Source organism: Ambystoma mexicanum, chromosome 4q (genome assembly GCF_040938575.1).
Source record: "Ambystoma mexicanum isolate Mex_15411 chromosome 4q, UKY_AmexF1_1, whole genome shotgun sequence".
In the NCBI taxonomy this organism is placed as follows: Eukaryota; Metazoa; Chordata; class Amphibia; order Caudata; family Ambystomatidae; genus Ambystoma; species Ambystoma mexicanum.
In genome coordinates this window covers 313,155,534-313,171,959 of record NC_090928.1, presented here as the reverse complement: position 1 = coordinate 313,171,959, position 16,426 = coordinate 313,155,534, and the positions used below count along the sequence as shown (strand labels likewise).

Below are 16,426 nucleotides of genomic sequence, written 5' to 3'. Positions count from 1 at the left end.
AAATTGCTCAGCATTATGTCAAAAATTGCATGATTTGCCTACAGCACAATGTGGGGAAGTGGACGGTAACTCCAAGGGGTAGCTTTGGGCCTCAATCTGTCCCGTTTGAAGTGATTCATTTTGATTTTATTGATATGGAGCGGTGCAATAGTTTAAAATATGTCCTTGTGGTCATTTGTGCCTTTAGTAAATGGGTTGAGGCTTTCCCTGTCAAAGATGCAACAGCCATGACCACTGCGAAAATTATGATAAAGGAGTACTTCCCGCGGTCTGGGTTGCCAAGAGTCATTTGGTCGGACAATGGTCCACATTTTGTTGCTGCTGTAATTTTACAGATATGTACGGTACTACATATTGATAAGTGATTTCATTCGGCAAGACATCCTCAAAGTGCCGGGTTGGTAGAGAGACATAACGGTATCCTAAAGAACAAACTCGCTAAGACGTGTGCCGGTACCAAACTAAAATGGCCAGACGCCTTACCGATCATGTTACTAGCCATGCGCACTACCCCTCAAACTAAGACTGGGCTCTCTCCATTTGAGGTGGTAATGGGGAGGCCTGCCAATATTTGGGGTCTTCCGAAACCTAAAGCACTGAGAAATGTTGAGAATGTATTGCTTTCAGACTACTGTAACCAGTTGACTAGAAATCTGTATTTCATTTATCATCAGGTACGATCAGCTTTACCTGTACGTTACGAGGGCCCAGGACACAACATCCGGCCTGGAAGCTGGGTCCTGGTGAGAGCATACGAGCGGTCCTCTTGCCTCGCGCCTCGCTGGCGGGGTCCATTCCAGGTCTTGTTGGTCACCCAAATGGCAGTGCGGGTGGCTGGAAAGAAGAACTGGATACATGCGACGCATGTCAAGAAACTTCCTCACCCAACGCCTCACGTTACAGAAGAAACAGAACCCCTCACTAACGCTGCAATCGATGATCCTGAAGCAGCAAATAGCACTGTGAGTGAGTCGGAGAATCTCTCTGAGCCCGTGGGGCTTGGGGAACCGTCCATTTTGTCTCCACACTCTTTGGAAAAGTAATTTCCGGAAACCATTGCTTCGAATTCTGCAACTTCCGTTGCCTCTGATACGTTGCTTCCCTCAGGAAGTGATGTTACCTTTTTTCCGGATCAAACAGTACCGGGAAGCACCAGATATAATCTTCGGCGGAGAAAATAGACCTACGGCACGGTTCGACTGTGCATTCAAAAGAAGGAAAGGATCATCAAGGGCTTGCTTTTGCCCAAATTTTGAGAAAGAGGGTTCTGTCAGCTAGGGTTGGGGAAGGACTAAGAAGCCACGTGACCGGTGTGTCACCAGCAACGAACATTGGGGTTTCCTTTCGAAGACTACGATGCCTGCCACCGCTATTGCCCGTATTGGACTTGTAAATAAGGGGGTGACCAACTTGGACAATGAACAATGTGCCTGGGCCCCGAAAATGTATTGCTGTGTTTTGATGATAATAATTGGGGGTTTTATAGTAACTGCTTTAGGATTCTGGTACGTCGAGGAGATTTATCCTCTAGAGCCTCTTTTGCCAACTGAAATTGTACCTACTGTTTTTACTCCTTTTGTACATTTGCATACTTTGTCACCTAGGGACTCTCAGCATAGACAGAAGTATCACAGTAATACTATGATGCTGATTATGAATTCGACACATGCCATTTTTAACAAAACCAATTGCTGGGTCTGCTTGCATTTACCGCAACATGGGGATAAGGGGCTAGGTTGGTATATTCATCCCTTACCTTTGACAACTGCTTGTTATGCCTCTCTTAGAGCACTGTTCTTTGGCCGATGGAATGATAGCATCTCGGGGAATTTTGATGGAACTAATTTGAATAGCTTTGAGAAACGTGTTCTGACTCCCCTGGGATGCTCGCTTTTCGCAAATAGGAGCAAACTCAACGTTGCTTCAATTAGGCCTTCTGATAGACTATCTCGTCCTTTCCAATCTTTGGTTTCCTTTAAAATGGCTCTGATAGGCAATAAGGATGCCGTGCTTCCTTCTTACTCTGTTAACCATAGCCCCGATTCAGTTTCTTTCTGAATACAGAGGAATGGTACCCGGTCAATGGGAGATTTTAAAGGCTGTGCCAACGTTGCAAATTTGACTGGGGAAGACAGACCTTTGTATGTGGGCGAACCTGTCTATTTTGTTTGCGGTAATGAAGCATTTCCATGGTTGCCCAGGGATTGGCAGGGAACCTGTTATTTAGGGATCCTGTTACCTGGGGTATTCATAGCAAGCACTTTGGAAGTTTCAAAGGCTCGTCCACGACGGGACGAGAATGGTGATACCCCCGCACAAGTGATGGGAGATATAGCGAAATCAGTTGTGCCATTTTGGGGGCAGATAGCAAATTCCGAAGACATCAGGGGACTAGCGAGAGTACTGGAGAGAACCATCAACCGGACCACAGATATACTCTATAACATGACATTAGAACAGAAAGCGATAAGATTAGTAGCACTCCAGAACCGGATGGCATTAGATGTCATTCTGGCTGAACGTGGTGGAGTATGTAAATCAGTGGGGTCCGCTTGCAGTGTTTTCGTACCAGACTCCTCCCCAACCATTTTCAAAGCAATTCAGAATCTGCACGTCCTTAGCTCAGAAGTGCATGTTCCCGAGGGGAACTGGAATCTTAGTGCTTGGTTTTGGGATTTCTTGCGATCTTTGGGTTGGAAGGTACTTTCAGTTTTGTTGATCATTTTGGGAGTTCTGCTATTCCTTTGTTGTTGTATCCAATGTCTGCCTAGTATATGTTTGATGCTAGGGGGATGCTGCCATAGGTACGATAGGACAAAAAGTATATGCCCCGGATAAAACTTCCAAGGAGTATGTGTTAAAAGAGATCTTAGTGAACGACCTGATGGCCATAGATATCTCTGACAGCGATTCAGGGTGTATAGACGATGACGTATGAAGTTACTTGCAAGGAGATCAGAAGTAGTCTGAGCACTTGGCATAGGCCAAAAGGAGGGTTTGTCAAACTGGATATTAAATTATGCCTCCTTTTGTAAACGATTGTATGTATATTGGCCTACGCCAAGTTGCTTGAAACTGTACGCAAATAACTCTCTACGGCAACGTCTTGACCTTAGAAATTGATGTAGGCTGCCATCTTGAATTAAACCGCCATTTTAGGTTCTCTTGCTGTGTAAAAGTCACACTGTACATCAAAATGGTGGACAATGCCATTCCGAACAGAATCTGGTCGACATGACCTCCGTACAGCTAATGTATAAATTGCCTACAGACCACTTGTTAGGGTCGTGAACTGAGACCTTGTCCTTCTGTTGACCTGTGTGTAAATGTATTACCTGTATCAAGGGAACTGATCTATGCACATATTGATGAATACATTAGAATTGACCTGGCAGAGACCGTAGACCAGTAATACATTCATGGAATGGTTAACCCGTGAAAGGGTTGGACAACAGGCTGGAGAAATGTATAAAAGCCTGAATGTCCCAATGTACAGTCTCTCGCGAATACATTGAACCCCGTTGAAGTTTGTTGTGTTGTACTGAGGGCCGATAGCTATTCGATTAGTCATTGACTTTGTCATTGCTTGACCTTAAAATAAAGTACTTTGTATGTTCCTTTGTAACTGGTGTTTGGTGTGTTTCCTTTGGGTTTCCCGGCCTCATATTATTTTTCTCTTTTCACAGTATGGCATAAAAGGGCAGCCTCCTTGCCTTTCCTTTATGTCTTGCAGATACCACAAAATCTGACTTTTGCTCCCAGACTGCTTCTTCTCAACTTGAACAGTCTCAGATGTACAGATTAAGAATGAGTTCTTTTAACAAGCGCCCAGCTCCCTTGTCCAGCTTCAGGTACACCTTCCTAAGTCTGTGGTAATAGTATTCCTCTTAAAGGAGAAATATTGCCTCACCCAGTGAAATATCCCCACCACCCTGGGCCTTGTCTCCACCCAGGTGATCCTCCCACAGTACACCACTCCCAGGATTGGGATCAGGAAGTGTCTGTCCTCTCCTGGCCACCTGGGAGGAGATTTTAGGCAGGAATTTAGTGGAGGATCCACAGGATTCTCCACAGTACAAACCCAGCTCACATGTAACAGAGCTTTATACAAAGGATGTGAATGTGCAGCAGTGTAGTGAGGTGGGCATGGAAATAGGGTGATGCTTGGGTCCCTGGTTGGTGGCTGATGAGGTATTCTTAGAAAATGTGGGTTTAAATGCCATTTCTGAATTTGAAATTGCAAATGAACAGTTTGTATGGCACAGAGAGAAAACAGGAGGGCAAGCTGCCTCTGGGAATTACAAAAAAACGGGCTCAACTTTAGGATTCGGAGAAACAGAGGGGTGCCAGAAGTGGGCAAGTGATGCATTGATGGGGCAGCAGCTGAGTGGAAAAGTGATGGTGTACAGGGCAGAGAAGGATGGTGCCTTAGTCACACGGTGAAAAAGAACCATGACAAGGGGGGGGTGGGAAGGGAGCCTACAGGCAGCCACGGGACAGAACAATAAAGTGACACGGGAGCAGGACAGAAAACAGATCTGAAACCAGCCTGGAGACAGAAAAGCAACACAAGAGAAGGCACAGACGTGGCATGTCAATGGAAGACCATAGAACCGTGGGGGCATATGAACTCAGGCTAGCTGGAGGTGGAGTCTTTGAATAGGGCTGTGGAGGAGCAGAAATTATATGTGCGGAGGGGGGGGAGGACTCAGAGATGGATTAGCAGAATAAACAAAAGGTTTGCTGTGATGGAGAGTGTGGGGAAAAGTGAGATTGGGCTGAAAAGAAGACACTGAAGGGGGTACTGTAACGCTAATATTTTAATTGAAAAAAGGGTTGAATGTTCGTCGTGAGTTTCCATAGGGAACCCTTTTAGGCTCCGCCCATTCCTGCACTTCAATGTTTAATCAGTATTTATGATTTTGACATTTTTACTGTATTGGCTATTCATTGCTCTAATCCAGGATCGCTTAGAAGGACCTACCACGCCATATCCAAAGAGATTCACATTACAACTCTCTATGGTTACCGCAAGGCTACCCTCCCTGCGAACATCCGAAATAAACCATTCTACCTCATCTTAAAAAACTCTTAAAAACTTGGCTTTTCAACAAATACGCATAAGATTAACTCTACCATGCAAACTGTTCCACCATGTTTTTTTGTCTGACCCCTTCACTGTACAATAGCTTTGATGGCTCTGGATGCGGGCGCTATATAAATGAATACAAACATACATAAGGTTAAGCTCATGTAGCCCCTACCCCACTTTTAGAGTTAAAATGGGAGAATTTTTGGAGTGTGAACGGTTCGGGGAGTGATGGTCTAGTTGTGTTTTCCTGGACCCTGGTTAGACAAATCAGGAGTGGCTTATCCCCAAACAAACAAGGTCATGCCCTAGAAAGTAAATTGAGAAGCCCAGCCATGGGGAGGATCCTGGTGGGAGAAGGTGATAAAAAACTGAACTGTGGAGAAGGCGGGATCACAAACACCAAGAAGGAACTAGCAGAAGAATGCCAGTGGATGGAGTTCCTACATGTTTCAGTGTAGGGAGGTAAGTGTGCACGAACAGCCTTTGACAGAGGTCCTCCACATTATGGATTTCCTGGGGCACTTCTCTTCTAGCACAGGGAGAGGTCCCCAATTCACAGCAGCATAGCTCAGACTACACTGGAGAGCCACCTGAAAGAGAGACAAAGCGCGAGAGAGAGAGAGAGAGAGAGAGCGACAACGAGGAAGAGAGAGTAAGAGAGAGAGGGAGACGGAAGGGGTATGAAGCGCTGCCTGAGTCTCTGGGGGATTTAGGGCATTCAGGGGGGTCCAGGGGCTAGGCACTAACCCAATGACAGAATCCTGTTTAAAATTAGAACCTCGTCGAGGTGAATACATTTCCTAAGCCGGTCTGCTCTACATCCTGCATAGAGAACCAAATGTGCATTGCCCCAAAATGTCTTTCTACTTCTACTCTTTGCCCCAGACTAATAAATGTGGCAGGGCGCTACCTCTTTTCTTAAGACCAATTCTTCTGACCTGAATGAGGTCCTAATGCTGGTGGCATCTACTATATGTAATCAGCCAGTGAGTTCTCCAGTTCTCCCTCAGACGTCACAAGACATGGCTGAAATGTCTACATAAGGAAGACCTACCTACATGCCTTTACTGCTGACATTCACCTTAGTGTGTGAGGAAAGCGATTTTTCTACCCCAAACATCTGAATTAAAGTGCTGTTTGCAATCCCCATGATTCTCTACAAATACGTCTTCCGCAACAATATTTGATTACCCGACTATGTTAATGTGCATTTCAGGAGAGAGATTCTCTTCATAAGAGCAAACTGACTTTACATGTTAGTGTGAGCGTGAGCTTTAGTTATTAGTTAATAGATATAAACATATGAATAGAAGTGCATGTGTCTCAGCATTTATAATCCTTCATTGCAGGTCACTGTTCACCCTATAGGACAAGTGAAGGCACTTTTACATGGTAATGGCCCAAAATGTCGCCCTCAGAATTCCGACCGCCAAAATTCCGACTTTTTTTTTTCCGATCCCCTCTTACACTACATATATATGTTGGGGGGCATGGAATATAATAGTTCTATGGGGGGGGGGGTCTGCGGGGGTCTCCCCCGCATATGTATGTGGTGTAAAAGAGGTTTTAAAAAAAAATCAGCATTTTTGGCCGTCGGAATTCTGGGGGTCGTAGTGATCACATAAATCCCTTTTACATCATTATCGTAGGCACCACAAAGCCACAGATCCTGACCCGGCTGTATAACGTAAAGGTCATCAGGCAGGCAGAGAACTTGGGCAGGCATCATCCTGCCAACATTCTTCTGTATGGATAACAAGTAGATCCTGTGTACAAATTCGAGCGGAGACGCTGAATTATCACACTCATTCGAGTGCACCGAACTCGCATTAGTAATTATATAGAGCCGATACATGGAATTCGCAACAGCATTTTGCATATCCACTATTGTGGGTCACACGTTTCGCAAGGACTTTCAAGCCTCAGATGAAGAGCCTATAGCTCGAAACACGTGTCAGGCTGCTTGATCCTCCATTTAACTCTGCAAATGTTTGCATGTCTTTTGTTGTGTAAGTGCACAGAAAGGACGCAAACAACCTCCTTTTGTTTTGGATAACAAGTAGCACCACACGCCATAAGGCACCACTGAAGCTAACAGCCAAGGTTACACTTAGGACTTCATTATTTACCACACATCCTGACCATTCAAAATCCAAGTGGTCTAGCAGCAGAGAAAGGCAACTGTGCACAACTGAAGACCTTGACTTAGGTCACGCGTCCGCAGCTCATACATCTCTCTGGCCTCGCTCCTCAGCTAAGGCGCTGCTCTGGCTTCCCTTCCTGAGTTCATGATCAACTAAAGAAGGCTTTCAAAATAGGAGTAAACGTATTTTAATTCCAACTTTAATCCTGTAGAGTCTTTCTTTTCGGGTTCACTGTTTGCTGTATTGGACTGACCTTCCACTGGAGTCCAAGCGCATTGACATCTGAAAACTACTGGTTTAAGCTGTGGCGCACTAGACCCTCTGGATGAGACGAAAGGGAGAATGTTCTGTCTTAACTGTTAGATGTTCCTGGGTAGGCAAGAAGAGGGGTTTCCTGAACTCCAGAGCCATTGCCTCTGGGCACTGTGCTGAAAACACACTGTTAGTTGGAAGTGGCAACAAATGCTCTGGATTTAGAAGATGCACTGGGCAGGACCTTACCACAAGGCAGCATTGTGCCAGGGAATAGGAAGCCTAAAATGCAAAAGGACTGTGACTGAGAAACTCACCAAGGCTATCTAATGACAGCAAAACCTCTAGGGGCACCGACTGCAACCTCAGCTGCCTTGAGAGGCCTCTGCTCCAGAGAGCAGTCTGTGAAAGAACCAACCAGGGAAACCCTTCACGGTGGCCCAGCGTCTGTGCACCCTTCCTTGGTGTTTGGCAGCACCTAGTACCACTTGGATCATTTTCCTCTAACCAAGCCTTCTTCACTGAGATCTCACAAAACGCTGGTTGATGTTGCAGACCTCAGGTCAGACATTGCCGGGAGGATGCGAGCCGTTGATGCTTGAATGAATTGAGGGCTGCATGTTCTTCAAAGTATGAAGGTTATTTCCTACAAGAGGCCCAACTCCCACCTAATCCTAACATGTTCCGCTCATGACCTACACTGCCCCTTGATCCCAGTTACACTAAAAAGACCCATAGAGACAGCTTGAAGAATCTCTGAGCATATGCTATCCAACCATAGACAATAATGGACTCCTTTCTATAAGCTTTTTATGAGACCACATTGACTAACCAGGTAAATGTAAGAAATATGTGTATTTATATTCAGGCTTTTCCAACCCTCACCATTCCGTAGCATTATTTTCATGCATGGATACTATATGTATATATCAATGCTCCACTGAGCCTTACATTATTGTCTTTTGGTAGTCTTACATTGTGTTTGTTTGTTCCAAGAGTAACTTAAAAATGTTGGCAGGGTTAAGTCTTGAGCTCAGCCTAGCTACCAAGATTGAAAGCTAACGGTACATCAAGGGGTCTTGATCTGCTAGTGTTCTTGTAAGTTGCTGGATCACTTTCACTCCCACATTAACTTACTTACACCAAGTAGGAGACCTGCAGGCTTGGAAACATTTGGGAAACAAAAGCTCTGTATCATTCATTGTTGCGCGTGGGTTAGACACTTTGAGATTGCACAGTGGTAGCCTTTTCCTTTGCCTAAGCAAAACAATATCTGTGCATTTCCCACGTCCATTTCACGACTAATATGTATTTATTTATTTAACATTTGTAGAGCGCGCCAAACCCGTGGGTATCTGGGCGCTGGAGAGCAGGTAATTACCATTACAAGAGTTACCATAGGTAACAGTGGAAGACATAGGCTTGACATATATCATAATAAACATATTTATGGTTCAGTGTTCATCATATATATTGAATAGGCATGGTTAATACACTGCTCCTTGAGGGATCCTTAATGGTCAGGATGTTGTATGGTCCTGCATAGTTAGGCAGGTAAAGAACTTAATGACTATCTAGATTCCATGAACATTTATGTTTCTGGAGAAAGTGTTCCTTTTGCATCCAAAATCAGTGCAATACATTTTCAATGAGCAGAAACTTCCCCCTTTTTAATTGAACCTTTCTGGATACACATTTTATCCACCGAACCAAAGAACCATAACGAGGATGTAGTGGGTGAAATTACTTCCTAGGAGGCCAGAACCAATGAAAGAAGGAAGATGTTACCTGACAAAAACCGGGTTTCCTTGTACCATCCGTCTGGATACACGGCATTGTAAACCATGCAGTGTCCTTGAAGGAAGCCATTATAGGAACAGAAAATCACGGCCAAGACAACTATGTGGAGAGGGGCAGGGCGTCCTCTGGTGAAGGTTGAATAAATAAATGTCCTGAAAGGGAAGGAAAAAAGATATTGTAAGGCAGAATGCATGCACATCAATCTATGCCACATCGGTTGACTGTCAGATCATTGAAAATCATTTGCGGTTGTAGCAAAGCATAACATTGTTGGGAGCAGTAGATCGACACCCATTGTATTTGCCTCACCGCACCCAAACCTCTGACTGGGGCATGTTCATGATAAGCCAACATGCCATGGAGCTTTCAGTTTTCAGTTGAGAGGCCAGGACAAACTATTGACACTGCACAGGGTGAAACCTCCGACCCTTGATCTCTCTAATGTTATAGAGGGGAGCATACGCGTGGGGAGGCAAGAGGCAGCAATGAGGCGAGCATCCTTCCAAATAGCAACACGTGCTGAGCACAGTGAGGGCATCAGTCCCAAGAGGGCTTGGAGGGGGTTCTCTTAGGAATACTATGGACTGCCACATTTTTAGGACTGGCTTGAGGCTGAATGCAGGCCTTCGATTGATTCAGTTGAGGGCTTTTGTGGAGAAGCATGCTGCCATTCCGATTAAGAGATCCATTTGTAGAATTGATAAAACAGCTAGAGAGCCCTGCAAGCAAGCTGTTGTGTTTCTCAGTTCGGCTCCATTGAAGGACGCCTACCTCGGCAGGCACGCCTGCTATGCACATGCGACCTGGTTTCTGTCCATGGTTACATCGGGGCTGGATTCACATACAACCTTATAAACAGCGCTAACAGCAAAGTTACCTACACTGTGAGCTTCAAACCCGCCTGGCAAAGCTTATTAATTATAACCATATAAAGCCATGACTAAATACCCTCAACTGGATACCAGTCAAGGGAAGAACTCCATTCAAGATCTTGTGTGGAGTCTACAAGGTTCTGCACGGACACACATGTGATTACGACTCCGATACCTCCCCAAACGACCTGGTAACAAGAGACCAGAGACAACCATCCCACAACTTGCTCACTTCTGCAAAGCCAGAATAGCGCTGCAGCCCCCCCACAACCAGGGCTCCAGACTCTGAAATTCTCTTACTTTACCGTAGGTATCAATTCTCAATTGCTGCAATTTTGTGGGGGGGGAGGGGAGAGTCAAGAAAACAAATACATTCTGAATAGCATTTACCTGAGAGGAGTAATGGTTCCCCTGCTTCACTCCCACCTCCCATGGCATTTGGGTGTGCTTTACTCAACTGGTCGACCTTGTACACAAGAGCAACTTCACCAACCAAGCAATTGGTTGGTATGTAACAGGAAGGCTTTCTCGTAAAATGCGTCCCACGACGATGAATCCTTTCTCTAGAGATAAAGGCGTGAAAGGATCTTCACACCGGACCACACAGACTGTAAATACATCGCTGAAGCCACTGGACTGATCCTTTCTTAATGTCCCTTGTGCATTTTTACAGGATAACCACCTCAAAAAGGGGTCTTCAAGAAACGTGCTCTATCTACACCAGTGTGTCAGCTATTAGTTTTTACTTAAGTGGTATAGATGTTTCATTTGATCGATTTTGTAGTGTCAAAGACCATGGACCAGGCCCCAAAGATTGCCAGAGTTATGTACAAGAAGCTCTGGGGGACGCCCTAGCTCTGACACATACAATCACTATAAAAGTAATCTATCAGAAACATATCCACAAGGAGATGACAAAGCATGTAGCCGATTGGGGCCATTTGCTAACAAGTTCTGGTGGGCATGACCGCCCAATAGGTTTATACTAGTACGGGGTATCCAATGGATAAACTCCTATAGGTGTGGAAGGGGACTGTGCCAACTGGATTAGTCTGAGGTATAGCAAAAATAATCATTCCCATCCATAATGGTATGAGAAGGCGGGTAGGGACGTGTCAATACATTAATGATGATGGGCTAAAGAATCTTCATTGGTACATAGTGTACAATATGGGCATTGCATCCTTCTGATATGGTACGCACTGAGGTCCATGGGCAAGAGGTGCGTAATAAAAATTAAATAATAATAATAATAATAATAATCACGCTTTGGAAAGTAGAGTCGATCTCCATTTTCCTGTATGATGAAAAACAAAATGGTGGCACAGTGGTTAGGGCCGAGGAAGAATTCTGTCTTGCATATCCATTCTTTCAATATCTGAATATATGGCATGATAATGGATTTAAACTCTTGCCGCTTATTCCCACACGTCACAAACAGCAGGCCTGATCTTTTGGTGCCCCCTCCTGCCCGTGCGCCCCTGGTCAACAGCGGGAAAAGGGGTGGTGGGGCCAGGATGTAATGATGTGAATAGGGTGCATCAGCACCCTATTGTTATTAAATGCGTTCCGCCACTGCAGGCGCAATTTAATAACAAAGGGGCACCTGCCGTGCCTTCTGCCACTACGCCAGCTCGGGGGAGCCCTTAAAAGACTCCCCCAACCTGGCGTGGGGGTGGGCTAATGGCGCCCTTTTGTTATTAAATGCGCCAGCAGTGGCAGGTGAATTTAATAGCAAAAGGCCACCTGCCGCGTCTTCTCCCACAATGCCAGTTGGGGGAGCCCTTGAAAGACTCCCCTGAGCTGGCGTGGCGGGGGCTAATGGCACCATGGGGGGGGGGGCTTTGCGCCCCGGGCGATCGCCTGGCCCGCCCCTCCCCCCACACCTAAGGCTGGCTCTGACAAACAGCAATCACTAGCTGCCTTCACTGTTGTGGAGAAAATATTCGCCAAACATTAGCAAACCACAAGTCCTTACATCTGAAAGCACAAGATCATTGATTAAATAGGAGTTCGACTTACACGCCCAGCAGTAAGGAAACTTTCCACTCCAAGGCACAACAACAAAAACAGACTTGCCAGACCAACGCCTATTTTCTGTGCATGTTCCCACATTGCGCAAACACTGCGCCTCAGGCTAGACAACGTCTACTCAAACAGGTTGAGATCTGGCTGTTCTCCAAAGCCGTGTGCGCTTATTTAGCGAGGCCCAATGTTTAAAGTCATCCCATCATTTCTATAAAAAATAAAAAAAGCTTTACATATTAGACAGCACGTGCCAAAAAAAACTCTTTAATTTCGGCATGCCAAGATCGTACCCAATTCTGAGAGGCGCAGTATATGCTGCTGCAAACCGTGCGCAGCAACAGGACTACGTGTTCAGTGCGTGTGCTTTTACGAGAATGCCATGACACTCTCACCAACTCTATAATCACATGTCACCAGCATAGTCAGCAGGTTAAATACAATGAAAGGGTGGTTGTGGTGGCTGTCTCGGGAATTTGAATGTATGGGAAGCTGTAATACGTTGCAGTAAAGAGGTTTTTGGGGCAGGTAAATAATGTGGGACTGCACGTACTGGAGCATATTGATGGTGGCCAATGAAATATGTTGTGTTGATGCAAGAACTGCCTTTTCAAAAAATAGGATACACGAGAGTTATCATGGAACAGGCCGCAGAAAAACACCCCCTAAAACGTGTACATTGTATTCCTCACAAATGGAATATGTCAGGACCCCGCTGCACTCTGGAACTCAAGATGCCAGGATTTTTCATCAATCGCTAGGATAGAGACTGCTTCCGGTTTCCACCTTAAGCAAACAAGGCTCTTTCTACTGCTCTTTGGTTGTCTACTGGTAGCAATGATTGAGCAGTCTGGTACAGCTTTCATGCATACACTGAATGAGTGCTACAGCCAATCATATTGCTAAAGCAGGTGGGCTATGCCGCTCAGTAGAAGCCTGAATTCCAAACAAGCTGTTTGCCGTTCACACCCGTTTTGGGGTTACTGCCCTGTCCCCAATATTTACAAAGCATACATAGACTCGTCTTGCCTTGACTTAACTTTACTCCCTGCACGTACAGACTAACCTCCCCTCCCTGTCCCCTCCTCTTCCTCCCCTAACCTACATGCCCTCCCTTCCCCTGAGGTCCCCTGAGGAGGCAGTGTTCCACAGTTACTCCACAACATCTCCCCCCTACTCATCATGAAACTTCTCACATCTGCTGGGCCCCTGTTCTTCCCTCCAGCCACCAAACTCTTCTCTCTACTGTCCACTACAACATGTTAACCCTCACTTACCTGTTTGCTGCCAGTGCTCCATCATGACTTCGCCCGCTGCTCCTCCCGGTCTGTCACCATAGACATAGAAGAGGTCTTCCTGTAGCCACAGTCCATTTTTTCACATGCCAAATAGTCCCTAGTATCCCGGACATTAGGGTTGAGTGGTGATATCAATAATGACGAGATTGCCAGGGTGTCTGTGGTGGTAATGGCCTGCCACCGCCGTTAAATGCCAGAGCCCTACTAAATTGTGCACTAGGCCATTCATTATCAACTGGTAAAGTCTTCTAATCCTGTCATTGTTGCTACCAGAGTGGAGGTGGGTGGGGGTAACATAAAAGGGTAATACTTCTTCACAGTAAATAACAATAATAGCCATGGATGAGAGTTCTGGGTCTCACTTGAAGTCCCACATGTCAAATGCAGGATTTGCAGTGTAACTGTGGTGCTAGGCTGGCTATGGAACCAGGGGTGAAGCTAGGACTTTTCAGTGAAAGCACACCTTTGGGAGGCCTGCTGCAATAGAGTAGTGACAATCAAACTCGCAGAAGGGCAATAAAGTTTAATTAAACAAAACATTCATTCAATAATCTTTATTTCAGTAATTGTGGAGATTAGAAATGTCATTAACAATATCCTGTCTCTCACAGTCTTCTCAAGTTGATCCCAATTTGTCATGTTTGACCCTTTCCTTCACTTTGTGCTATTGCTGGGATTATAATCCAGACTGCCTCCTCACCCCGCTCCTATGGCTTTTCGAACATCATTTCATGTTTTTCACAATCTGACTGATTTTCAATTGTTCCAGAGTTGCCATTATAGAAGCTTAGGTTGTCCTTCCTTCCTGACAGTCTCTCCCTCTGTATGAAATGTTAAACTCCTGTGGTCGGGGGTGGGGGACTGTTGCGGTTATGGTTTGCCCGTCCCTGGAGATCCAGAGTCTCAGTGTTGAGTTCCGGATAGAGCATCTGGTTTTTACACTAGCATGGAGGATAAGGCCACAGAGTATGGTTAATTCTGCTGGGGTACATGTAGATAATCTGGTTCTGCAGGGATGCAGTTCTGGTGGAATAGCTCCAGCAGAAGTAGTGGTGGCGTCCAGTGACAAGGACCAGGTAAGTAGGTGCTTTTGCTTCAGTGTGTTGAGGGCACTACACAACTGTTTGCAACTGGAAATCTCTGGCTCTGTCAGTTGTCAGGCATCTGGGTTCCATTGGGACCGTACTCCTTGACCAGTGGCAGCTAAGAGAGGAGGGAGTGGCATTGACACATTGAATCCGGGGCCCCCCTGAGACAGGATAGATTAGCAGAAGTCTCACACTGAAAGGATGGACGTCTTGGCCCCAGTATGTAGCGCAGCCCTCAGACATCAGTAGGTCTTCACATTCTTGAGCACCAAATTGGTATATTCCTCCAAATCTCGACAATGCCCTGGGAGCCCAATACCATCCTTTATGAAGGATTGGGGTGTGGGTTGGGTGCTGAAACCCCAATCACTGGACTGCAGCCATTCAAACCTTATGGCTGCCAATCGATCAGCGAGGGTCCCCACAATCAGCTTTTTCAAGCTTCTTCCCGGGCTCCATATGCATATTCACTCTGGACTTGCCAGTCACACTGCATTGAACTGGTCTTGTCTCACGTCTGTCAGTCGCAGGCAGCTGAGCCATGGCATGAGATGACTTGCGAACAAAGGATAGCACAGGGGCAACGTTCTGGTCTTGGAAGCAGGACCATGCAGAAAAACAGAGGTTTGAATCCGGGTCCATGCTTAGAAACCGAACTCAGGTATTATATATTTATTTTATTTATTTGAATTTATAAAGCGCACTACAGCCCAGTGGAATCGAGGCACTGTTGCATATGATTGTCTTGGTTACAATTAAGACGGCTTGGTTGATGGTTGTTGCTTCGGTGTTACATACAGAAGGCATTATGAGCATAGGGACTTCATTAGGAAACTTGCACAACCATTTCATACAGGAAAGCAATGTTAATAGATACAAATGTGAGTAACCTAACACTGGGTAAGGTAACATACATATTTCGGTGTTTACAGCTTTAATGTCTCGTACTGTAGAATCAGCGAGAGCGTTACTTACACTGTTATATGAATAACATGGTTTTTATTGCTTTACGAAAGGCTAGGTGTGAATCAATCCTCCTGATGTGAGGGGGTAGAGAGTTCCAATGGGTCACGGCCATGGTGGGGAAACTAGTGCCTCATGCTCGAAATCTACGTGTCTTAGGGATAGCAATTAGATCGGTGTAGGCTGTTCTCATGGGTCTAGCAGAGACCGGTTTGGCTATCCTTTGAACCAGGTAGATAGATGCCCGGTTTTGGACACATTTGTGCACAAGGGCAAGGGTTTTAAAGATGATCCTCTCTTTAATGGGAAGACAATGAACCTGTTTCCTGGTCTCAGAAATATGGCCCTTTCTGGAAATCCCAGTAGCAGCCCTAAGTGCATTATTTTGTACTATTTGGAGCTTGGACATATTTCTGCAAGAGGTCCCTACACAAAGGGCATTGCAGTAGTCCATTCGGGAGCCAATTATTGCTCTTGCAATGGTAAAACAGTTCTGTTCTGAGAGAAAGTGTCTAGCTGCATTAAACAATTTAGAATGATATGCTGAGGTAGAAGCAATGGCATTAACCTGCCTGTTCATGGTAAGGCTGGAGTCCAGAAATATACCCAGGGTCTTGACAGATTGGGATACCTTGATGTGAATATTAGCAATCAAGAAGGAACTGTATTGCCTGTCCAATCTTCCAAGGGTGTCCAGAGATCCAATCAGCAGAAGTTCGGTTGTCTCACTATTAAGACATAGCCAGTTTTCCGCCATCCAGGATTGGATAGTTGAGTATATGGCATTGAGGGTGTTCATGTCGGACTTGTAGTCACCATTAAGAGGGATAACCACCTGTGTATCATCAGCATAGTTTGTGTATGAGATGCCCAGGGCGTCCAGGATGTTGAA

The 16,426-nt window shown here is 45.5% G+C and overlaps 1 protein-coding gene across 1 annotated transcript in view; it reads right to left on the bottom strand.

Annotated features, from left to right (window-relative positions):
• Positions 1-16,426, bottom strand: part of SRD5A2 (steroid 5 alpha-reductase 2) — a 273,920-nt gene that overhangs the window by 78,773 nt on the left and 178,721 nt on the right. Inside the window, exon 2 of the mRNA XM_069607895.1 lies at positions 9,277-9,440. Within this exon, the coding sequence (XP_069463996.1) occupies positions 9,277-9,440 (164 nt within the window). The remainder of the gene's footprint in view (positions 1-9,276; positions 9,441-16,426) is intronic.